The sequence below is a fragment of the Manis javanica genome, chromosome 8, assembly GCF_040802235.1.
Source record: "Manis javanica isolate MJ-LG chromosome 8, MJ_LKY, whole genome shotgun sequence".
Lineage (NCBI taxonomy): Eukaryota > Metazoa > Chordata > Mammalia > Pholidota > Manidae > Manis > Manis javanica.
The window spans coordinates 24,149,090-24,174,642 of NC_133163.1; the positions used below are offsets into that span (position 1 = coordinate 24,149,090).

Consider the following 25,553-nt stretch of genomic DNA (forward strand, 5'->3'; position numbering starts at 1 on the left):
CCTGCCCGGCCAGGGTGAGCGAGCAGGGTCTCTGCGACCCCTGGTGAGCAAGACCCAGTACTGCAGTCACTCTGGGAACGCAAGGTGGAGCGGGGAAGCCCACTCCCGTGCGGTCACGAGAGGTCGGGAGCTGGGCAGAAGCCCGGCGCTGGTTTCAGGGGAGACAGTGGCACGAAAAGCGGAGGAAGGCAGGGGCGAGCCCCATCTGGCTGACCTCGGGTCCTCTGTGTCCAGATCCTTTTTCTGCAGGGGCCAGGTTGAGGCCCCAGCGCAGTGTTGCTCGGATGCCTATTCCAGACACGCCCCGGGACAGGGACATCCTGGCACTCAGGAGGGAGCCCCGGGCGACACCGAGTCTCCTCCGAGGGAACGCTCCGCACTGCCGTGACCTCTGGGAGGCGAAGGGGCCAGGCGCGCGCACAGCCCCGCACGGCTCCGAGAAGCCCCCTTCCCTAACTTCTGCTCTATGTTCTCGCTCGAAAAAAAAAAAAAAAAGAGTGGGCTGTTTACTTAGCATCCTGTGGTCTTGAGTAAACAAGCATCTAATGTCAGACAGCGAGACAGGGAAGGAGAGAGCCGAAGACAGAAATCAAGCAGAGCATAAAATTTGCCCTCACGATCGCCATTTTCAATCATTTATGATGGCCAGTTCGAGATTTGTGGGTGCATATTTTTCTAAATTCTGTTTAGGTCCCAGGAGTTAGGAGAGCAGGCCTAGGGTCTGAGAGCACAGGTTCCTCTGCAAAAGGCAGTGGAGGAAATCCTGAAGAACATCTGGCATAGAGAAATGATTGTCATTGACTTTAGGGTGACATGGCTAGGGATTGCCCTCAACAAAGTCCCCACCAACACATTTTGGAGTTTCCTTTTGTAAAAATATCTACTTGGCTGAAATAGACATGTGCAGAACAGTCTGAGTTCTAAGATGACCTCCAAGATTCCCACCACACCCCCACCACTGCACATCTTGTATAACCCCTTCCCTTTAAATGTGGTGGGTGTGGCTGTGATGGGCTGTAGCTCCATGACTCATTTACATTACCAAGCAAAGGTGGAAGGATTTGCAGCATAGGGAGCTTATCCTGGGTGGGCCTGGCTTAATCAGGTGAGGCCTTAAAAGAGGCCCTGCCTCTTTTCTTAGGTTGGAGAGACACTCTCCTGCCAGCCTTGACAAACAACCATGTTGTGAACTGCCTGCAGAGAGGGGCAACCTTTGAGAGCTGAGGGTGTCAATCCTACAACCAGAAGGAACTGAATTCTGCCTGAAGGGACTTGGAAGAGGATCCCAAGCTACAGAAAAGAACAAGCAGGCCGACACTGTGACTGCAGCCTTTTGAGACCCTGAGCAGAAACCCCTGCTAAGCTGTGGGTTTCCAGACCCACAGAAAGTCAGAGAGAAATATGTGCCATTTTAAGTCACTAAGTTTGTGGTAATTCGTTACACAGCAATACAACAGTAATACACTGTCTGCTTAAAGCCTTGACTCATTTAAAAACAGGCTGTGCCTGATGTATGTGAGAGAGGGAGAGAATGATTTAAAACATGGCCTCACTATATTTGCATTATAATTAAAAATATGGACTATCATTCATTCAACAGGTATTGAGTGAATACCTATTTACTATATGCAAGGCAGTGGAATGTAATCAGGATCAGAAACCAAAACTGGAAACTTGTTACTGCTACTACGTAAAAGAATTAAAGGGAAAATGTTAAATGTTGAAATATAAAGCCTCCTTACATATTCTTATAAGAGGTTATGCTTCCCAAGGATAAGAGTTTGAGAGAGTGAATGAATAACAATGACAATAATAATATGATAATAACAGCTAATGTTATTAAGTGCTTAGTATATGCTAAGCACTTTATATTATGCCTCTTCCCATTCAATCCTTGTAACATTAAGAAGTAGGAAGTTGTTATCTTTCTTATTTTTAGGTCACAGAGGAAGATACTAGGAATAGGAAGGTAAATGATTTATCCAAAGACACACAGCTGGTTTTGGCAGAACCAGAATTTTAATCCAGCTCTGTCCAGCAAATTCCACGCAAACAAACTTCTGAAAACCTACCGTCTTGTCTTGCTGGACCTTAAATGGTCCCTTTTGTTTTTAATCCCCTTCACTACCCACCTGCCAGAGGATGCCTCTCCCTTTCATTTTACTGAGACAATGGTGGCTATCCATGTCTGTCTCCCCAAATTTCCTCCAGACACAAATAGAGAACAAGAAGAAAAATTAAAGCTGAGCAAAAACACACCCTCAGCATAACTGGAAGAGAGAATGCCTAAACTTCAAAATCACTGTAAGTAAAAAAAGAAAAGAACTTCCCCATGAGCAATCTTGCACATCCAAACTCCCCAGGAGTCTCTGCCGGCAGCGAGGGTGGGCCTGCAGGCATATCTTCTGGGGAAGAAAAAGGAGCAGAAGGATGGGAAAGATACCCTTTGGCAGTTGAGTGGTCCTGGAAGCCAAGAGAGAACTTAAAAACATCAGAAATACCTCATTATAGATTCTTTAGCAAATGGAAGACTTTGTGTATTTGTAGCAGAGTAAGACTGCCCCCCTCTTCGGTGATGAGCCCCCTCCTCACTTCCTGTTCATCCCCCTCTGCCCCGCCCCCACCATCAAGCATCAACCAGGCTTCTCTCTGCTTGTTGCCTGGGAAGAGAAGACTGCGGAAGGTGGATGGAGGGAATCTCTTACTGGATTTGGATTTCAAAAAGCTAACTATTTGGATCTTCTTAAGGGAATGCAATAGACTCAAAAGTAAAGGGTTTGAGAGAAAACATGAGGAGTAAGAGCAAGATTCCCTCCTCCCCTATGCACCCTCCACTGCGCCCCCCCACCCAATTCCAACTAAAAAAATTTTTTTCCAGCATGGGAGGAGGGGAGACATCACTGGGTCCCAGAGGAGGAGCCCTGTACCCTCCTCCTTGCTCCTATTTTAAATCTCAAGGGTCCAGAGAGGTGTGAGGTTGGAGGACACTGTGACCATTTCCTCTGCGACTATAGAGTTGCCTCTACACTGGAGGCAAGACCCCGGAGAGAAATGGACCCTAGATGGTCTCAGAGCTTCCCCGAGCCCCAGCATGGTTCAGGAACAAAATTCCACAGAGAAGTCATGGCAGTGCTGATGGGATGGACCAGGGAGGATGGAGGCCATCACACAGGCGATCGCAGCATTAGGAAGCCACAAGGGAACCGTCTCCAGGAAAGGCGGGCAGTGGCTCAAACTGACCTAGGACCAGCGCAGCCCAGGGATGCCTGTGTGGCTGCACAGCATCAAAGACAAGCTGGCCCCTCTGGATGTGTTGGCCCCACAGAAACCCTGAGAACTCAGGAGAGCAGGGGAGAAACGACTACAATGAAACGTCTCCCTCCTGGCTGACGGGGCCTGAGTCTGAAGTGGGGAGGTCCCACGGCCTTCCTGACTCCAGCCTCCATGTGAGAGTTAGGACACTGCTCTGGAGCACAGGTTAGGGAGCCCGGATGGGGAGGCCAAGCAGCACTTCCTGGCAAAGTGCTCTGGCTGTGCTGCAGAAGGAAGGGAGAGGTGGGAAAGAGAAGGGGTCCCACAGCCCAGGGATTCTCAGCCTGATGAGCCAGCATCAGATCCGCTTCCATGACAACAGACGTGATTACAGCTCTTCATTTTGAGAAACAGCCCAATTGTCAGCACCCCGTACTTTTTTCAGTGTAGCAGCTAGATTCCTCAGTTCCCCTGGAAGCTGAGGAGGGGTAGTGGGCAGGAAGAAACTCAGAGGCTGTTCCCAGAGGGCCTTCCCACTCAAGCTCCCAAGTGGACAAGACTGCCCGCATCCCAGGTAAAGTGGGCATACAATCACCCCAAAGCCAGCCCTGCTGGTCCTTAGCGTCCCCAGAACAGAGACGCAGAACAGGTTGCTCCACATGGGGTGTAGTTCACACTGCATGCCTGCCTTCCCCACCCCAGGGCATATAGTTCTTTACCTTTCCTCTCCATTTTTTGTAGAACCCAGCAACTCCTAGGTGGAAAGGGAAATATTACATGGATAAATCACTTAACAAAGGCCTAACCAACCCCTGGGACATGTCACCTTCATTGCTGTATCTGAACTCACTTAGTAAGCTACTTAATACAACTACTACCAGGAGAAGTAAAACATGTCCTGTCCTGTAACATGAACACAGAAGGACAGGGAGGACGTGACCCCCAGTGCAACCTGACAGTAATGGTCCTGCTCTGGGAGAAGCATGACTGTACAATCTCTAGAAACTAGGTGTTTAATGACTCTGCATTGCCTTCTCCCTCAAGGAATAATAGCGCCTGAAGGAAACGAAGACCCAGTACTACGCTGCTCAGAATGTGGTCTGTAGACCAGCAGCAAAAACCTCACCTTGGGGGCTTGATGGAAATACAGAATCTCAGACTCCACCCAGCCCTGCTGAATCAGACTCTGTCTTTAAAAGACTGCATATCCAGGAGTAGCAGGCCTTTGACTGCAGAGAGAGAGGAAAAAGCCCAGAGAGGATTAAGAGTAGGAAGACCCAGTGAGGTCATTTAAGAGTACCTTAGATGGCAGGTGTTCACTGCATCTACTAATTTCTTAACCAATTATTATCTGACAGTCAAGGAAAGAAAACTGGAGACCTAGAGACTACAATGTGTGACGTGGTCCCAAAACCATCCTGCCTGATCCCAGAGTGTGGCCCACGTGATTTTCAGCATATAACCATTCGTAAGTGAACTAGAAGGCGAGGGGACTTACCCACCTGCCACTTCCCCCCCGAAATCCTTGACTACTACCCCTTGTCCCTATGAGGCCTTTCATGACAACCCTAACCCCCACCCCCATCTTCCCTCCTCAGGAGAAATTGTTTTCTACTTTATTCTCAGCATAAAGTAGGCACTCAATAATTGTGTGCCAAATAATGAACGTGTTGTGCTAGCAGGCTTTGATCAATTAGTGATTGTAATTGAAGCTGAATGTAATTAATTATGTAATTTGGTGCCGTTCAAGTTGAATTTTACTAAAATTACATCCTGAAAACGGGGTTAGAGGAAGGTTTGCCGATAGAAGTTAAGGAGCTATGAGAAAAGATTCCACGTACAGCAGGTGCGCATTGCGCTGGACCCCCTGCCAACAATAAAGATTCACCTGGCTGTGTTAACTAGCAGGTTCCGATCCTGAACCCCATTTGAACACAGAGTCCAAAATCAAGGACTTCACTACAGTCCCAGGTCTATGCAGTGGTGGGCACTCTCAAGCAGTGGACTCTGTCAATCGGGGGACATTCATTTGCCTTGATCTGCTGCGTGTTTTCCACTTTTCATGCCACATGAATCTCTTTTCTACTCTAACAGGCTCAGAGGTGTTCAAGCAAAAGGAACCCTAGGGTATCTTTAGACCAGTGGTTTTCATACCAATCAGACCCAACAATATATATATATAGTTATGTAGGTATATTATAGTTTCTGTGGATTTCACATCATCATATAAATCCACTTCATTGTATAGTTACATATATATATAATTTTTTAAGTCAGATTAATATGATATAGGTGGGTCACACTGGCCATTCAACACAGATTCCACATTGCCATTGGTTATGTGCTTTTCTAAACTGGTGAACAATAATCCTAAGGAAAACAAATCCTCCATCAATTCTCCTGGTAATTGCATTCCTGTAGAATTCAATGGGTATTAAAACCATGCAAAAAAGCTTTGCCTTTACATGTAAAACAGAGTTGGTTTGTAGATTCAGTTCATTAGAAGGATCATAAGGGTTTATTCATCAGTACTTTCACCACGTGAATATCCTGTGAGGCATCTGGAAATCACACAGGTAACAGGAAAATTCCTTGTCTAGTGAAGCTGTGCTCTGCATAGGAATACATCTAGTGTCCTTGACTCCACTGCTTGATGCCAGAAAATACCCCCAGTCATTGTGATCACTAAAAATGTCTCCACACATCTCCAAAAAGTGCCTGGTGGGGGGACCGGCACCACCCCCTCCAGAAACACTGATGTAACCCAGTCTCCTTAATTTGCAGTTGAGAAACAAGAGGGTGAGGGAGGAGGATATTTGCCCTACGTGACTGGCCAGTCAGCACCCCCAGGTCTCTGGACTCCCAGCCCAGGAGCCCTCTAGTTCCATGCTGTAGCTTTCCAAGCTGAACACTGTCAGAGGAGATTTGGCTGTTGCTCAGAAATCCTTTGGGTTCTAATGTATGGACTAAGGATGGCTCACCACATCCCAGAAGATAAAACTCCCTGCAAAAGAAAAATTGGCCAGTGTCTAAAAGGCCTCTAAGCTAGGGAATGACATCCCAATGCCTTTAAATCAATCTGTTGAAATGAGCCCAAGATGTCTCCTCCCCATCACCAGAAAGCTAGGCATGTTCTCTCACTGTGGAGTAGTGAACTTGTTTGTCCATGTGCATCAATGAGAGCCCCAAAACTATCCCAGGTAAAGAAAGGATCTTACTCTGAGAATAAAAACAGCAACTGGCCATTACATGCCAACACTACTCATTCAGTAGCAGTTGACTGCTATGCTATGGTAAGAAGGATTCCCAGAAGATAAAACTCCCTGCAAAAGAAAAATTGGCCAGTATCTAAAAGGCCTCTAAGCTAGGGAATGACATCCCAATGCCTTTAAATCAATCTGTTGAAATGAGCCCAAGATGTCTCCTCCCCATCACCAGAAAGCTAGGCATGTTCTGTCACTGTGGAGTAGTGAACTTGTTTGTCTATGTGCATCAATGAGAGCCCCAAAACTATCCCAGGTAAAGAAAGGATCTTACTCTGAGAATAAAAACAGCAACTGGCCATTACATGCCAACACTACTCATTCAGTAGCAGTTGACTGCTATGCTATGGTAAGAAGGATTCTAGAGTCATATCCCAGCTTGACCCAAAAGGACACAGAGATCAGTGTGTAGAATTGGCATTCATAGATCATGGTAAGGGTTGGCAGCACCATGCCAGGTATTTGCCATACCTGTTTTAGAACCCCAGGCAAATCCTACCTATTTTCCTAGGTCAAAAGTTTGTTACCTTTATCGATGATGGTCTATTTCATTCCACTAGATTCTTTTGTTTAAAATTTGAGGCAGATGCCCCCTGCCTGATGGTTGACACAGTTCACTCCTGAGATAAATTGCTACAAGTGGTAGTATTAGGATCTTGCCTCAGAATTTCACTCACTCAACTCAGTACACACAAATTGAGCATGTTATTTACCAGTCATTGGCAGGCCTGTCATACTGCATATAAGAATCATCCTTTTTCAAGGTCCCTAATTCATAAAATAATATGCATCATACAAAACTCAACATTAATACCCACCATTTTCCATCTGAAATTGATGTGCCCTTAGTTAAGAGATCAAGATGACACAGTGCATAACAATTGATTGTAATTAGTGTCTTGAATGTTTCTTGCTAGGACAGCTATGTTTTGAGGAAAGTGTCTTTAGACAAATGGCTGAATATTGGTTACCTTTAAGTTAATGAAAGTATGTAAACTAGAAAAAGACATCTATAAGAATACAAACTAGTCATTCAAAAAAGCTGCCTGCTTAATAAATACTCATTAGAAATACAAAATTAAGTCAAATGCTCTTGCATGAATTGGTTTTAAAATGAAAAAAAAAGCAAAAAATAATCAGTAAGTCAAATAGATCTGAAAATATTGGAGAATACTTAATTTGAGGTGAACTGGTCTTTGGGAGAATCGATCCTTAGGCAAAAGGGTTTTTGGCAACATGACTGCGCAAGCTGGCTTTAGGTGAAATGAACAACAGCCAGTTTGGTAGGACAAGACGGGAGGCAAGGAGGACTGGGGAAGGGGCCAGATCTGAACCAGGATGGTGGTGGTAGGGAAGTGGGGGGACTGCTGAATAGAAGACACACAAGGAAGCAGAGTCTTCGGGGGGATTCCATGAGGGTCAAGGAGGGATAAAGGCTGACTCCTGCCTTTTAGACCCAGGTGACTGCTGATGGTGCCACGCGCCAAGACAGTGAATGCATGCCCCTTGGTCAAAATGAAATTTGGGGAAATACTGGCCCAAAAGAGAAACACAGAGCTGGTCTGATTAAATTTTGCTTCCATTCCAGATGGAGCTGTCAACTGGCATCACTTGTCCCAAAGAGTCGTTTAAATCCCTCCTTCTCCTCCCGGAGCACAGACGCCCAGCTCATCACGGCCTCCACATGAATAGCCTCCCTCCTTACCCAAAGCCAGCTCCTCTTGTCAGAGAGGCCACAGGCCTGTCCAGGCAGGCATCAAGTCCAGTCCATGTTGTTTCTCCACTCCTCTCCCCAACAAATGGGCATTGAAGGAATGCGTGCTACACGCATGAATCAAGGCATGTGTGAGTCACCACACAACCTCCAAATAAAAGGCCTACTATGGCCTCCACTGTCCTGCTGTCACAGAGATTGCAAGAGACAAATCTGTGTTCCTTGCCCTCCAGGGAATGCATAGGGCAGGTAGATAATAGCATGTGGACGATGGGAGTGGAGAGAAGTGTCTGGACAACTGGGAGAAAGAAGCGGCTGATCAACAATATCAGACTGGTCTTAAGAGGCGCCCTACAGAAGGCAGGGCTTGAGAGCTGTCACAAATGTAGAAAGCAGACGGCTTGGCTATAAGGAAAAGCAGAGAGAGGCAGAGTGAACAAGAACAAGGCCAGGGAGAGGGGTGAGCCTGGTGTCTGTAAAACATCAAGATCAGCCTGCTTAGGAATTCCACAACCCAGACAAGGAAAGAAACCCTTACATGAGCTCTCAACTCACTCAACCAGACATGTGAAAATAGGGAGACACAGAGAAGAGAAGCTTCTGCACACACAGTCCAGTTCCCAAACTGGTCCCTGGTCCAGCATGGGTTCTGTGAACTGAAAGCTCAGTCCTCAGACCACTAGGGAACACCTGCCTTTATCTTAAGTGCTCCCAGGGTTGTCTCTATCAAACTAACACTGTAATTAAAGAAAGAGTTCCACCAGCTCTCTGGGGGTAACCCGTGGAGAGCAACAAGCAGAATCAATAAGAATTAAGCCTATGTCAGCCACATAGCCAGTTTCTAAAAACCCCATGGGTCATTAGAAAACAGGCAAGACTACTATAAAAAACTTATCCATAAAATGGCATCCTGCCAGGATGGCATAGGCCTTTTGGTTGATTTTGACCAGAAAATGACATATAAAGTAACCCTTACTCTCATTGTCTCAACAGCAGTAGCAAGAACTTACTGTCATTTAACCATTTGCTCTTGTTCAGCTCTCTGGAGAGTGTCCAATCTATAATCATCTCTTTATTTTCTATCCCTGTAGGTCTCTATTATTCTCCTCTAGACTTCCTCCAGGTTTTCCATGTCCTCCAAACATGGGTCCAGGGCCCTTCAAGATAATAACTGTAAGAATAAGGACTCTTTGGCTTAAAAATCAGATACCCAACTTAAACCAACTTACACAAAAGAGAGGGAGGCAGATTTATGAGCTCATGTAATAAAAAAATCAAGGATGAACGTGGCTTGCAGGAATGGCTGGATCTAACAGTTTAAAGGATGAGGCAGGTGAGATTGACACTGGAGCTTAGCAATAGTACAAAGGTAGTTATTCTCCATAGCTCTGAAAGTTGCAGAAAGGTCCCTGGACTCCTGAGCCCAAACCAGAACCAATCTCTGTAGCCAGAAAGGTAGTCATCTGTCTATGCCCATGGCTGTGGGAGATCCTGGATCAGCACACTTGCAGGAATGGGTGTTCCTGCAGGAAAAAGTTCTGTTAAGACTGCAAGGGGTGCTGGGTAGATAAGCTGTCCACTTGAGTGCTGTGTATCTGTTAGACTTTTAGTCAGCATTCCACTGTCCCTTTCATGGGCACTAATCTATTCACATTCACCACAGCCCTCTGAGAAGGGCAGCCTATGGACAGCCACCCCATCTCTCAGCGGGGGAAATGGAGGCTCAGAGATCAAAGGCACCTGTCCAGTAACAGCAGAACTAGGACAATGGACCTGACCTCTAACTGCCGGGCCCAGTCGGGGTGGCACTGACCCTTACCCAGAGAACCCAGTACGAAGGTACGAAGAAGATCAGGGCCTATTCTGGACATACTCTGCCATCAGATTATTATGGACACAAACTGTTACAAGTCAGAACTCACTTTTAATCAGCTCACTAAAATATCCTGGATGTTTATGGTTTCTCTCCTGAACCCCCTCACAGTCCTGTCACTTTTTCCTGATACTTGGAACAGAGAGGAAGAAGTAAAAAATGGAAGAACTCCTCTATATTCCTACTGACTATGGGGCAAAATGGAATCTCTGTCCACATTAACTCCCCTTACAAGGATTTCCCTGGGTTTGATGGGGTAGGGGGTGGGGATATCCCAGTATCTAGATGAGCCCAAGGGGCTTGGTGTCTGAGGTCCCACTGGCCAGGTGAGTTCTCAACCATACAGGCCCATCCTCTGCAGAGACATCACTTGTTCATGGGGTGCCCCTGCCCAGCTGCAGTCCTGTAGGAGGCACAGAAACCTACCACTGTAGGAACCCACCAGCTCTAGACTGAGGAGGCTGTAGGAAGGCAGGGAGGGTCCAGCCTCTAGCAGGCTCAGTGAAAACAGTCCAGTCTCACAAGGAAATTGGGAAGTCAAGGTTGAGAGTCCAAGCTCTGGCTGCAGACAACCTTACTTCAAAGCCAGGTTCCACTGTTCACTGCCTGTGTGCCTCCAGCAAGCAACCTAAGCCTTCTGGGCCTCAGTTTACTCACCTACACAAAGGGATAATAGTGGCCCATAAATCTCATAGGGTTGTCATGTGAATTAAGTAAAACTGAATCCATGCGAAGAGGTGAGCATATATATGGTCAGAGCATACTAGCATACAGTCAAAACATATAGCTATTATTGCTGCTGTTGTTATTTTATTACATATTGATGACTACTTCTTCTCAGAACAAAGCTGACCTCAGCATTCTCAAGCCTACCACAGGACTCAGTGGTGCGGTAGACCGAACGGTGCTCCTCTCTCCCCCAAAGAGCTCCACTTCCTATTCCCTGGAACCTGCAAATGTAACCTTACATGGCAGACAAATGAATTTGCAGGAGTGACTAAATTCAGGCTTTGACAATAGGGAGATCTTCCCGGATTATCCAGGTGGGCCCAAAGTACTCACAAGGTGCTTACAGGAGGCAGGCAGAGGGTCAGAGTCAGAGGAGGAGCTATGACAAAAGAAGCAGAGGTAGGAGGGGTACAGTCCTGAGCCAAGGAAAGTTAGGAATCCTCTAGAAACTGGAAAAGCCTCCTCCTCTAGAGCTTCCAAAAAGAATACAGCCTGTCCAATGCCTTGATTTTTGGACTTCTGACCTCCAGACTGTAAAATACCAAACTTGTGTTGTTTTAAGCTATTGAGTGATGAGGATCACTGTGACCTTGACCACCACCTTCAAGCCACGGATGGAGGGAGTATTTGATTAAAGAACGCTCAGAAGAAAGCCTCCCCATGCTCTAAAAGCACCCCCTTCACATTTATGTCTTCATCACATATTTATCACATGTCTACTCTTGCGAATAGCCTGTGGTGACACTCAACAAGGGGCTTGCCCAACACGCGGGCTCCCTCCATCCTTCTGGTGGGCTGTCCCAAGCCTGTCGGATTTTCATGGGTGAAATAGTCTGAGTCCATTTCTCATGTTGACCACTGACAGCTTTCAAGCCCTGCCCCTCTCCTCTCTCTTTTGCCCCAAGTGTAGGCAAGCTGGTAAGAAAGCCCAAATGCTGGCTCCCTTGGCACTTGTGGGAGAAGTTCAAACCATTTACCCTCTGGCCCACACGTGGGAGCCCTCATCCTGGTCCCAACCCACCACCACCACAATAAAAGCCAGAGTCACCCCTCCGTATCACATTCACATTTCACTCCAGACCAAACCTAAGCCCTTCTTGGGGAAACCTTTTGCTAGTTATTATCAGTAATAAACTTTATTTCACATCCATCAATTCCTATGTGTCATTCATTGCAACATCCACAAATGCCTCCATAGGAAGCTGCTTAGCATTCAGCAGGGGATACTAGGTGTCCAAATAAATCATATTGTGCTTATTGCCTCAAAGTCACAAGATAACTGCTTTTGTTCCAGACATTCAAAACCATACAACATTCAAGAAGGAACAGGAAAACACTAATCAATTTCTAAAGAAAAATTTCTTAGAAGCTCTTCAGAAGATTCCCCTTCACCTCTCATGTCAACTCTAGCTGCAAGGGAGCCTGGGAAAGCAAGACCTCACGTTTCCAGTCTCTCAAGTAGAGGGCAGGTAAGAGCTAAGGGTGTTGGGAATAGTGTTTTATTAGCCATGGGAGCTAATAAAAATAAACAATATTTACTGAGCATTTACCATGTACCCACTCTCCAAGAACTTCTGCAACTTCATTGCATATATTACCTAACTTGATCCTCCCAATAACCCTATGAGGTAGGTACTATCATCCCCACTTTTCAAATTGAGGAATTGAGGCCCAGAGAGATTGGGTTCCTTGCCCAAGATCACACAGAACTCTGAGGGCAACAGGATTTGAATTCAGGCCAATTCTACAGCACAGGCCCTTAATTACTACCTTAAATGGCCTCCCTCAGTGGGTGACAGCCACCGTCAACAAATGTTTGTCAATACTCTGATGTGCTCACATTTGGCACAAAAAGGAGCAAACACCTAGAGGCCAGGCAGAGAGCCCCCACCAACCCCCACTGACCATACACAGCCCTGGCAGCTCCAAAAGGGAAGGAAATAGCCAGAGCCCCTGACCTCTGTTGCTAACTCACCAGCCTGGGGAGTCTGAAAGACTTCATGTTCCAACCAGCATTAGCCTTGGGAAGAAGTCTGTGTTGCTGACACTCCAGCCCTCCAACCTTCGCTCTCCATTATTCTCCACCTAGAGAAAGGGCCACCAACCACTTCCACCATTCATGGCTAGGGGTCATGGTTTGAAAGTCAATGAGACTCTGACTTGCCCCCTCTGGGCACTGGAAGGTAGCTGCCAGCTCAGACTGGTGCGAAGGATGCAAGGCCCACTACTCAGGAGTAACTGACCAGAGGGCTCCTGGCCAACACCCCCACTGGTGACTTCCATTTCTAGAACAGCAAGTGTACAAGGAAAACAAAACCTCTAGCACCAGGCCTATGTTGTGGGGGACAGGGCTCAACATCCACACTTCTGGATCCATTTGTGTATCCATTTGTCATTCTGTTTGGGTGTATGCTTAAAGTGTTAATTGTGGTGAGTGTCAGCATGCAAACTACACTACCCTGCCATTTTTACTACCTTGTGTTGGCATGTCTGCATTTTAAAAATTTCCTGGAAGCCTTTTAATTTGGAAATAGCCAAGCCTTAATTTCAAAGAGACTGTGCCTATGCCCACATGTGGAGGAGTTCATAAGCTGCACTTCCTCCTTCTCCAGAAGACACTGGGTAGGTGTGCGAGCAGGGTACCCCACCCTGGCTGGGGAGCTTTAAAGAATAAAAACAGGAAATCATGATGTCATGTTTCCCCTATATGATGTGATGAGACTGGCCCTTCACCTCTGTGCGATTCTTCCCCAAATCCATAACCCTATTCTAATCACAAGAAAACATCAGACAAACCAAAATTGAGAGACATTGTACCAAATTCCTGAACTGTCCTCTTCTAGAGTGTCAAGGTCATGAAAAACGAGGGAAACCTAAACAACTCTCACAGAGCAGAGGAGACCAAGGAGACACGACGACTGAATTTGACATGGTAACACGGGGAGGACATCAGTGGGGAAATGAGTGAAATCTGAATCAAGAAGCTAACAGTACTGTACTAATGTTAATTCCTTAGTGTTATAAAGGTATTGTGGTTATATATGATGTTAATATCAGGAAAAGCTAGGGGAAGGGTATGTAGGGACCCTCTGTGAACTATCTTTGCAACTCTACTGTAATTCTAAAGTTATCTCAAAATGAAAAGTTAAAAGCAAAACAAAATATAATTCAAAATGCCCAGCCCTCATTCAAACCTTAAATTAAACCACAATCTTGGACAATCAAAGCTTTCCTGTGATTCCTGTGTGCAGGTAGGTTTGAGAACCTGGAGGGCTTATTAAAACAGATTGCTGGGCTTTTGTTTCCGATTCAGAAGAATCATCTCCCAGGTTCAGCTGCTGCTGGTCCAGGACACCTTCAGGACCTCTTGCCTGTATCCTTACAACTCAAAGTGTGGGCCACAGACCCACCCAGATCCACCGAGTCAGAATCTGTGTTTGAACAAGAGCCCAGGTTATTGATTTTTACATGAAAGTTTGAGAAACACTGTTCTAGAATGAAAGAGCAGGGAGAGAGGATAGAGAAATGGGAGCTGGAATGGCAGAGGTCAAGGGCTTACTACCCAACACTTTGCCAGTCTTCGCAGCCTGGCCTCCCACCTAGGGAAGGAGAAAATAGGAAGGCACATCAGAGGAACTACCAGGCCACTATTAAGCCAAAGGCAAGACCGGACAGAGTGTTTTCTGCCCCCAGCAGTGCTGGCCAGGGGCACGGTGACCTGGCAGGGCAGGGTGAGCTGACAGCAGGGGCTGAGGCAGCCTCCAGAAAAAAAAGGCCAGGAGCAGTCACTGCAGGAAAATGGGCATCACAGCTATAGCCCAAGGTTTATTTAATGCTTACTCTGCTGAAGGCTGACCCCACCCCCTTTACAAAAGGGGAGAGGGCCAACTAGTCAGTGCAGCTTATAACAGGCCTCACTTCACAGGAAGAAAGGACAGAGGAAATGAGGTGAGAACAGCCTTTTTGAACACATGGTCTTTCACCAAAATGTCTGCAGACTTCAGGCTTAGGAAACTGGGCATCCCACAGTCCCCTTTGGCCAGTGATCAGTAGCAGTCACCCCCAGTCACCTTGCATTCAAAGCCTCTCCTTAACTATCAAGATCCTTCTGATGCAGCCCAACACACCTCATTGCTCCAACAGGCCAGGCTGCAGAGAACACGCCACTCTCTGTAGCCATTTGTCCAATTAGGATCTTGCCCAATCACCAGCTCCCAAATGCAGACCCTAGCTCGTCCTTATGGCTGTATCTTGAGATCACTGAAACCCAAGGGTCTCTCTGCTTGGCTCTATTTAACCCTCCTCATATTTGCTTATACTGAGGGTAATTCTGAACTTCCTACAAAGTCCTGCCCCTAAGTGTTGGATTGGGTGCCCCTTGGAGGCACTTTGGTTCCCTGCAATGTCATTAGATGCTCACATTCTTGGAGGCCTCACTGTGACAGGAGGGCCCTGGGCTGTCTATAATGCTGAAAATGGCATCTCTGAACCTGGGAGTCGGCTCAGACTCTGAGGAAATTAACCTGGCAGTCAAATAAGGCCACATGCCTCATGGAGGCTAGGTTGGGCATGTAGTTTTTTTAATACACAGATTTCAACATCCCTGAAAACAAAGTATTCTGAGATTCTAAATAAGTGTGTGTTTATTAAACATTTACTAAAAGCCAGGACATTTGAACTTACTATGAGCTGAGCACATATCTGAGAGGATCTAGACAGAATGTGCCAAAGAGCTGGAATTTCCCCTCCACCTAAAAAGAGGAGGGGGGCAGGGAATAGCCATGCTGCCCCAGTCAAAGAAACCAACACCTAAGTTGAGTAAGTATCCAAGTGTTAAAAAAGGAAACACTCTTCAGAGTTGATGGTGACTTCCTGACACACTGTCTTTGTTGGGAAAAAACAGTCATGGGATTTTACTGGGATACACTAAACCCAAATCAATTCATGGCAAATTTCACAGGACAGAGAAGGGATCAGGGCAAAGGTACCACACAGAAACTCATCCAAGCTATCTCTGAACTGCATAACAGAAACTGGGAGAAAATCCCCTCCTATGGCTCTGGGCTCCAGGAATGGCCCCACCTGGTCAAGCAGTAGACACAGTCAACAAAGACATAGGCCAGCAGCACAGGAGGAGAAGGCACCAGGGTGATTGCTATATAATAGAGAATCCGGCCTTTCTCCCTGGTTTCCAGGAGATAATCTCTCACTCCTTGGAATTTCTCAGTGATAGAAGTACCTTTGTTTCTCACGCTGTGCCCCTTAGATCACACCCAAGTTTATACTAGATGACTCAGAATGAGTCCTACCTTCTCTGAGGAGGGGAGGGAAGAGGAGCTGCAGATGGAATTCAATCATGTAGTCAATGATTCAATCAACCATGTCTATGTAATGAAACCCTGATAAAAACTCTGAATGCTGAAGCTCAACAAACATAGATACGCTGAGAGGGTGTGTCCCAATTCCACAGGAGACTTAGAGGCTCTACATTCCAGACCTTCCTAGACCTCACCTTATGTCTCTTCATTTGACTGATTCATAGCTTTTATAACAAAACTAATCACAAGTATAGTGCTTTCCTGAGTTCTGTGGGTCATTCTAACAAATTATTGAATCTGGGGGCTGTAGGAACTCCCACATTTGTAGTCGGTTGGTCAGAAGTACAGTTATCCTGGGAACCCCCAGCTTGGGTCTGCAGTGAGGACAGTCAGATGGGGACTGTGCCCTGGAGCCTGTGGAGTCTACACGAATGCTGGGTGGTATCAGAATTGCAGTTTGTAGTGCCCCAGGTTCATCCTAGCTTAAGCCTCAGCGAACAACCCGGACTCCATCTGCATTTCCAGGACTTTCTGTCTCCTTTACCTATCCTCTCCCCTACCTCCACTGAAAATCCAACTTCCTCTGTAATCAGGGTTTTTGAGGACCAATTCAGGCACATGTGACAGCTCAGGAAGCAAGTGCGACCCACAGCTACAGCACTGTGGAATACGAACTGAAGCATGGGCCACCGCTTAGCAGCTGTGCTTGACTTCAGGCAAATTACTAACCCTCTCTGAGCCTCAGTTCACATCTCTGTGAGATGAGGCTAGTGGGCCCTCCCCCTCATAGGACTGATGGTACAATTCAGTGATGTAACTTATTTACAAAGAGCCAGACATGGTCTCACACATGTGGAAGGCATTCAGTAATCACCAGCCAACTCCCCTCTGACTTTCAAACAGCCCTGTACCCCAAACTCTCCCAAACTTTCTACTATCCCTAGATAACTGTTTTGAGAGTGCCAGGCCCACTGACAACATGCTGATGGTTTAGATCCCAGGACACAATGAAACCAACCATTAAACCAAAAGTGGAAAGCAAGTAACCATTACCTTGAACAAAAAGGACATTTATATTTACTTCAGTGGCTGTAAAAGACACCATAAAATATAATATGCAGCAGGCATCCTCATGATTAATATGAGATCTTGCAAATTATTCTCTCAGGTCCCTGGGTGCATCCAACTGGTCACTAAAAACAATTAATTCTTTCAGGAAATGAAGTGATTGCAAATCGTCTCTGGTCAGTGGAAAATCTGCTTGTATTGTGAATAAAGAGAATAGAAAATGAGACTAAAATTCAGAGTTTTTCTGCCCCTGTGAATGGGGTGAAGTAAGATTAAAGAGACTTAAGTACAGTTACTGCCTGTGAGCACAGGTGCTCAGTGATGGTAGGACGTGCCAAATCTGGGGTTTGGGGGATGTGGAGACCACACAGATGCAGAAGACAGAGCAGAATTTGGGGATGTCCCAGACACGGGAGCAGGTGGGTGAGCTGGGGGTGATGCCATGCTGGCAGCAGGCAATAAGGTGGAAGTTCAGAGTCCAGACAGGGCACATGGGGGTTTCAGAGGGGAACCCCAACCACAGTGACCAAAGTTTAGACTAGAGTCTCCAGGGCTAGGGGTGAATGAAGAACCAAAGAGCTACATCAGGAAGCAATTAGAACAAATCAGCTGCCAGGTCACAGGCAAGGTGAGGACCCAGGAGAACCAAAATCACATGTTTCAGCTGAGCCTCCCCGTTCCTGGCCTTGGGCTTCTTAGCTTCTCTGACCACAGTCTCAGAATCCTGAAAAAATGCAGGAAGTGGCCAACAGTGGAAAGCTGGTAGGATTACAGGATCAAGGTGCCAAGCAGACCATGATGGAGCATAGGGTCCAAGCCTACTCTTACTTACCGGCCAAGGTAGTGATCTCACTGATTAAGCCCTTGCCGGCAACTGTGCCGAGGTGTTTACTGAGACACAGTACATAAAACACCAAAGGGGTCACCATGAGAGCAGTGAGCACACGGCTGCAACGGAGCACACCTCAGAGGCCAAGCCACCTCACTGAAGTGTAATGCCTCTGCGGAGTGGCAGGGCAAAGAGAGGGAACCTGTTCTCTAGCCAGCTCAGAAACCATGCTCTCCTCTGACAAAGTCAGACTTCCTACACGTTGAATGTAGGAATGCATGTAGGAATTCAATGGGATTCATGGTCCACCCTGACAAAAGGAAAGGTTATTGGGCGTGGGGGGACATTCAACCCTATGGCACACCCCTGGAGTGGGGAAGCAGACTGTCGTACCACCTCCCTGGTAAAGAGAGAAACCTACTGCCTGGTACAGGTTGGGGACCCAGAGACAAGGCATTCGGAGGTGGGGTATAATGGTGCCAGGGACAGTGACTGTGGGGCTCCAGGCCACCATGTGGCAGAAACCAGGCAAGCCGGCTGAGACACAACCAAAGAATGAGGAATGAGAAGTCTGCTTGCCCACAACAGGCCACACACCAGAAAGGAGAAGGAGCAGCAAGTCCTCAGTGTGGAGCAGGCAACAGCCAGCAGAGCAGGGCCAAGAGCCAGCCAGCCAGCCTCAGCCCCTTCACACGCAGTGCGAGTTCATGAAGGTTGATCTGCCATAAGCGGAAGGCTTCGCTGACGGAGATCTGGGTCCTTCTGAAGAACGAACAGGTACGCTTCCTCTTGTGCCTGCAGGAGGGGCAAGAAGGAAGGAGAGAACGAGAGATGAAGAGGCACCAGCACTCAGTACCACTTAGAAAAATGGAAGGTTTGCCAACTCACCAGCTCCCTGCCCCAGTGGGTGACTCCTGTTCATACCATTATACCACTGCCCAACAGGGGACCAGAGGAGCTCAACTATCCCAAAGGAGTTTTCCTTTAAGTGGAGAAAGCAAAAGGAGGTGTTTCACAGGGTATCAAAAGGACCATGGACCCATTGGGAACAACTTTCCAATGTTCCTCTTTTTCTAAACATATACTCAACATACGCCAATCTGCAATCCCACAAACTCAAATACAAAGCCTTCCCAAATGTTCTGAGGGTAAGAGTTACGTGGAAGATAAGTCAGAGAGGCTGAAGCCATTATGGATTCAGCCCAGCTCAATGCCTTCTTGCACCAACAAAAGGACATGATGAAAATTGGTGTTTAGGAAGATTACCTGGTATTCGAGACTTTGTTTCCTGAACCCTCAGAGGAAGAATAAATCATGTCCTGCCCTTCCCATGTGTAGTCTATTTTGTGTACTCTAATTCAATATTTGAGAGTGGGCATGATGCATGTGCTTAACTCTCCCTTCACCAGTTTGCCAGAAGGACCCACTCCCGCCTCGGAGGGATGCGCCAGGAGTCGACCACAGTCTAGGCCTCCTCTCTCCGGTGAGAACATTCAGCCAGAGCATGGCCCTCCCATGTACCTGCCACACACAGGCAGAAGGACCCAGAACCGTCACTCTTCTACCAACCACCTCCCTGAGGAAGCACTCTTCCCTCCCTCATCAACACAGCAAAGGCGCTGAGGCATCTAAAAAGATCTCTGAGATCCCAAGAGAACCTGCTGGCAAGTTTCCTGAGTCACAGCCATACCCGCAGGGAAAAGAATGCTGGCCCCACTGCCTGGCCAATCCTAGGGAGAGAGGTCCTGGGACCAATCAGAGACAGGTTGTACATCAAGGCCTTCTGATCCCAAGCCCAGGGACACTTAGATGGGGGCTGAGACTCTCAGAAAACATCTCAAACTTTACTGAAGGTATGAATAGCCTGGGAAGCTTGACCAGGAGGGTGAGGTCCTAGAAACTGCCATCTTTGACAAGTGCAGGTGGCTCTGTGGACCACCCAAAAACAGTGCCCTGAGGCATCAGCAAATTCACCAGAGCTAGTTTCTGCCCTAACTTTCCCTGCAAGGAGAGCTATAGATTGGGGAGCTTAGGCAGGGCCCTGGGGACTGGTGGGACAAAGTGGTGGCAAACGGGACCCCTGGGGCCAGCCAGGGAGCTGGGAGGAGAGGAGAGGCCAGAGCCCACACTCACGCAGCCAGTGCTCTGACGCAGCAACGCGACATGCTGAGGAAGGAGCTGGAGCTGGCACGCGTGCTGAGGGCGGCCTCAATGCCACGCAGCAGGTCGTTGGTCTTGAAGATGAGAAGCATCTGGCGCGGCACGTCGTTGAGAAGCTGGCTGATCTGGGGGAGGTAGTTGGCTGCATTGTTGCGGATCTCTGAGTCCTGAAACAGCAACAGGGAGACAGAAATGGACAGCTGATGTGGGAGGTGGGGCCCAGGGTAGTGGGTATCCAGGCAGCCTCTGACCTGAGGGGCTACAAAGAAGCTCCAAAGGGAGTTCTAGCACGGCTGCCCTGGCACCCCAGAATCCTCCCCAAAGGGAATCTTAGCACCAGGGGCTTTGTAGCCTGACAAACCTGGATGGGACATCTCACCTAAATTCTGGCCCATCACTGGACGCAGTACAGGAACACATCAGTGGAGCCAGGCTGTGTTTCTGCTGCCTCTGTTGTCCCTGTCTCCCTCAGCCAAGCCCACTGATTCCCATCCCGGAAACCAGCACTGATCACGGCAGGAAGTCTACCTCCCCACCAAACATTTGATAAGGCTGGAGTCGGCCGGCCTCTCAGGCCAGGGGGCCACCCTCCTGTTACTCTCCTGGGCTTCTTCCCTAGCCACACTTTCAGGCCAGGCCGGGAAGAAGGTCTGCAAGTGGGAACTGGCTGAGTTGCGGCTCCCATCATCCCTTCAGCCAAGCCCAGGATGGTGCAGCTCATAGGTCTCAGCTCCTGACCCAACTCAACTCCAACATCCTGCCCTGTACCTTGCCTGATCCCATGCCCACCAGGCCTACCGAGGGCTCCTGCTGCCCACATAGGCCTGCCACCGTCCTCCATGCTGGAAGCTGTCTCAGCCCACCAAGTGCTGAAGTTGTGATGCCCAAAGAGCAGGATCCAAGGCTAGTCCTCAACCCAGCCTGTTGTTCAAGTTTGGGGTCTGGCTTCCCACTCTTCCCTGTCCCTGAGTTTTGCCTGGCTCTGCGCAGACACTGAACATGACAGTACAGCTCTGACCCTTCTCAACCTCCAGAGAAATGACAGTGGTGATGACAATGCCAACACACACTAAATATTCACTAAGTGAGCTGTGCACAGGTATTAGCTCAGTTAATCTTTACAACAACCCTATCAGGGAGTGTATCACCCCTATTTGGGCGGGAGAATCTGAGGCACTGAGAAGTTAAGTAAGCTGCCCACAGTCCACAGCTAGTAAGTGGTGAACCAGGATTCAAACTCTAGCAGTCTAGCTCCTGAGCTCATGCCTTCACCACCAGGCTATCCTGCCTCTCAGCTCACAGCGGGACTGTGTGACCCTCAGTAAGTCCTTCCATCTTTTCCAACCCATATCCTCACCTAAAAATGGAATGCTAATGCCCTCCACGTCCACCTCCCAGCAGTACCAAGAGGGTCATCAGAGATAAGGGATGGGGAGGCGGTCGGTGCCAATCGAAGTCACGATGAGGACCCCAGAGCACTGCCAGAGGCTCCACCACCTGCCTGCTTTCTGCAGCAGAAGCAGAACTCTCAGCCCCTTCAGGAACATGTGTGAGCTGCTGCTAACTGAGTTGATGTGGAACTTGAAATGTCCCTCAGGCAGCGGCTATCAGACTGGAACATCTCCACGAAGCCAAACTCCAAGAGGCCATCTCCCTCCTCAGTGCCTTCTGCCACAGCTGTAGGGCTAAGATTAAGGCCCTGCTCACCACAGACACCCCCCTCTCAGCAAGGTCAGGCCTGGCCTTGTGGCAGCCCCTCTCCGCCCAAACAGAGTACAGGTGCCCACCCAGGCTATCTTGCAGAGCATCTCTCAGAGGACAGCCTCCAAGGGTGGACACATCCTAATGGTGGGTATCTGCAACAGACCCTGCTGGGTGCCTACACAGCACCCCCATTCTCCTTGTTAAAAGAACCCACTATTGTTCACGACCCCTGGGGCATGCCCTTCAGGGAAGCAGAGCCCATGCCCAGCCCCAAGGAGAGAATCTTGATTGATTGATCTCAGCCAATGACCACTCTGAGCTCAATGCCACTGCCAAGTGATTGTGCTTCTGATCTGGCCAATGAGACACAAGGAGGAGTCAGCTGGGGACTTCTGGGAAAGCTTTTCTTTCTCTTAAGAAATGTTGCATAAGAAATAGCCCCTTATTTTCACCACAGAATGAAGATATAAAACTAGGAACTGCCATGGTCATCCTGGAGTTGAGAGAGAAAAGCCCAGAACCCTGAGACTCTTGATCTACTCAAAAACCAACCTGGACCCACCCACCTCCAGGCTTCTTATTATGGAGAGACCAAATCACTGATTGTTTAAGCCACTTCTGGTTGGGAAAACATCCTCCGTGATACCATGTTGGAGGTTCCCTAATTCTCAATAAGACTAGGACACAGAAGAACTGAGCCCTTACATCTCAGGCTGCTGGCCCGGAGTAACCAGCTTTCTTCTCTCTGGGCTTTTGTCCACAGTGAGCAAATGGAGTCCGTGTCTCCAGAACCTAAACAAACACCTCTCCACCAGACCTGGTCCTAGGTCTGCAGGGACCTTATAAAAAGATGTACAAGACAGGACCCCTACCCTCCAGGTACACACCAACTAGTTAGAGTTATTTTAAAGATACAAGTAACTACTCTGTGAGGAGTATAAGGTACTTACCCAGAAGTGATACAAGTACGAAGGGACCACTTTTGGCAAAGGTGGTGAGGAGAGGCTTCCTGGGTTGGTGCTCTGGACAGAATTATGCTCCCCAACCCCAAATCCCTATGTTCAAGTCCTAACACCAATGTGACCATATTTATAAACAAATTAAATCGAAGTTCAATGAATTCATAAGGGTAGGGCCTTAATCCAATAGGATCAAAGTCCTTATAAGAAAAGGAGGAGACATGGGAGCGAGCACACACACACAGGAAAGGCCATGTGAGGACGCAGCGAGAAGGTGGCCCTCTGCACACGAGGAAGGGAGGCCTCACCAGAAACCAACACTGACACCACCTTAACCCTGGACTCCAGCCTCCAGAACTGTGAGAAAATAAATTTCTATTGTTTAAGCCACCCGGTCAGTAGTATTCTATTATGGCAACCCAAGGAGACTAATACAGTAGCATGTACACTGGGTCTTTATGAGTGAATAAGAATGCAAAATAAAATTCTTACTTTATTAATAAAAATAGGTATCATTTACTAAGTGCCCACTGTGTGCCACATGGTCTTGTCCAGCCCGGTGGCTTTAAATACCAACTATATGCTGAGGACTCCTGAATTTATATCTTCAGCCTGGATCTTCTTTGAACTCCAGGCTTAACCACACACACCTCTATCTGAATGCTCAAGAGAACTACTGACTACCGACTGTGTCCTTCTCAAAGTCTTCCCTATGTCAGGAAGTGGCACCATTCCCAGCCCTATGACTCACCCCAAAAAAACAGGAAGCATCTTTGGCCCCTCCATTTCCTCTGTGCCACACCCCAGCCAACAGAAAGGCCTCTCAATCTTCTGTCCAAAACACATACTACCTTCCATCTGCTTCTGTCCACCTCCACCACCACTGGTGTAGTTTGGGCCCCCAAAATCTCTCCGGCCGCAGCCCCACCCCAGCCTCCTAACTAATTGTGCCATTGCTCATCTCACCTTACTCCAGAGAGGTACTTAAAACAGCAAGTCTGAGCATGTCCTTCTGCCTAAACACCTGTCAAAGGCTTTGCTTTGTATTGAGAATTCATCCGAACCTCTTTCCATGGCATATGAGGCCCCGTGTGGTGCTCCCCCGCCCAGTGCCCCAAGTCCTCCTCATCCGCCATCCACCCCACTGCACTCCAGACACACCAGGGTCTTTGTTCCTGCAGGCTGAGTGCCTGGGGTGCCCTCCACTTGGAGCGCTTTCTCCAAGCTCTCCCTGTGGCTAGTACCTTTCTTGTCCTTCAAGCCTCAGCTTAAATGTCAACTCCTCAATGACATCTTCTCTGAGCACCCCCATTACTTACCACCATGGCCCCCTGCTTGTTTCTTCCCTGGCGCCTACAACTTGCAGTTACTCCACTTACCTGTTTATTCACTTGTTTACTGTCTGTCTCCCTCAACTCCAGTGCAAATTCCACGAAGGCCTGTCTGCCTGTTCATCACCAGATCCTCAGCATGTAGTCTGGGGTCCGGCAAAGATAAATGTTTGTTTAATGAACAAACTTCAGGAACTACGGGGAGGTACTGTACATGCCTTATCAATAAAGCAAAAACTATCATCCCTAATCAACAAAGGAAGGAGATTGTCTCTCTTCTTTTGAGGTGACAAGCTTTAAAGCTACTTAAGCCTGTAGGAGTTGGTGGTCATTTTCACCACCTAGCTTGCTGGGGAATAATGTCAACTTGGAGGAAAGCAGAGCCAAGAGATGATGAGAGGTGGCCTCCTCATGACAATATTTGAGACTCTGGATCCAGCCATTTCTAAAGCCCCCTTCCATAGGCAGCTTATGGGGCCCTGAGGCTCAAAGAGGTGACAAGAGGTATCTTATCCAAGGTCATGCCACCAGGAAGAGCAGGTGCCGGAACTAGAATCCAGGTCTTTCTGACTATATATGCAGGCCCCTGTCCCTTGTGATGAGCGGGGACTTGAGCTGAGCCTAAACCCGTCTGCATGTGCATATGGACAAGTGCACGTGGTCTGGCAAACTGACAGACTGGGAAGACAGTCAGTGCCATGAGAGATTGAGAAGCCAGGGAGGGAGCTCACCCTGAGCCAGAAGAATGAGCCACCGTGTAGGTGCCTGCCAAGGGGGCAGAGGGGGGGTATGCGTCCCAGGAGGGCTCGTCTCAGCCCAGACTCCAAGGCACTCTTGTCTAGAGTCAAAGGAGAACAAGCTGCAAAGGACGACTGGAAAAGCCACTTCCCTAAAAACCACTGGACAACAGGACAAGAAGCACTGCCTGAGGAACTGGAGCGTACCCAGTGCCCCCGCCAAGTCAGGTGCCCTAGAGGAGCCACACAAGGGAGACAGTGCCCAGATACAGGAGGGGGTGCCAGCCTGTTTAGGAGACAGTCCCTGGGCTGTCCCACAAGTCCTGGGGGAGAAGTTGGCAGAAGAACCTACAAGTAGACTGAAGCAAAAGCCACAGAGATCTGGATGACACAGTCAACAGGACCCGTCCCTACTCTGGGTGATGAGGCTCTGTAGGATACAGCGGAACACAGTTCCCTTCCCCTCCATCCATCAATGGACACTGTTTCTCCTCTGCTCTCTTTCCCACCCAGCATACCTCCAATTCTGCCAACCACCTACCCCTAGAGCCCACCAGTCTAGAATCTCAGACCCTGGGCTGGAAGGGGTCTGAGGGCCATCCCTGCCTGCCCCTTG

At 48.1% G+C, this 25,553-nt stretch overlaps 1 protein-coding gene across 10 annotated transcripts in view; it reads right to left on the reverse strand.

The window, feature by feature from the left end:
• The window catches only part of ADCK1 (aarF domain containing kinase 1), a 209,577-nt gene that overhangs the window by 62,983 nt on the left and 121,041 nt on the right, over positions 1–25,553 (reverse strand). For 6 of the 10 annotated variants that reach the window (XM_073242070.1, XM_037019635.2, XM_073242069.1 and 3 more), the window contains 2 exons: positions 20,180–20,373; positions 17,395–18,841 (listed from right to left, as the gene is read on the reverse strand). In XM_073242070.1, the coding sequence (XP_073098171.1) occupies positions 18,670–18,841; positions 20,180–20,373 (366 nt within the window). In that variant the 3' untranslated portion in view covers positions 17,395–18,669. Of the gene's footprint in view, positions 1–17,394; positions 18,842–20,179; positions 20,374–25,553 lie in introns of those variants that run through there. The other 4 variants (XR_012133740.1, XR_012133738.1, XR_012133739.1 and 1 more) reach the window with 1 other exon arrangement.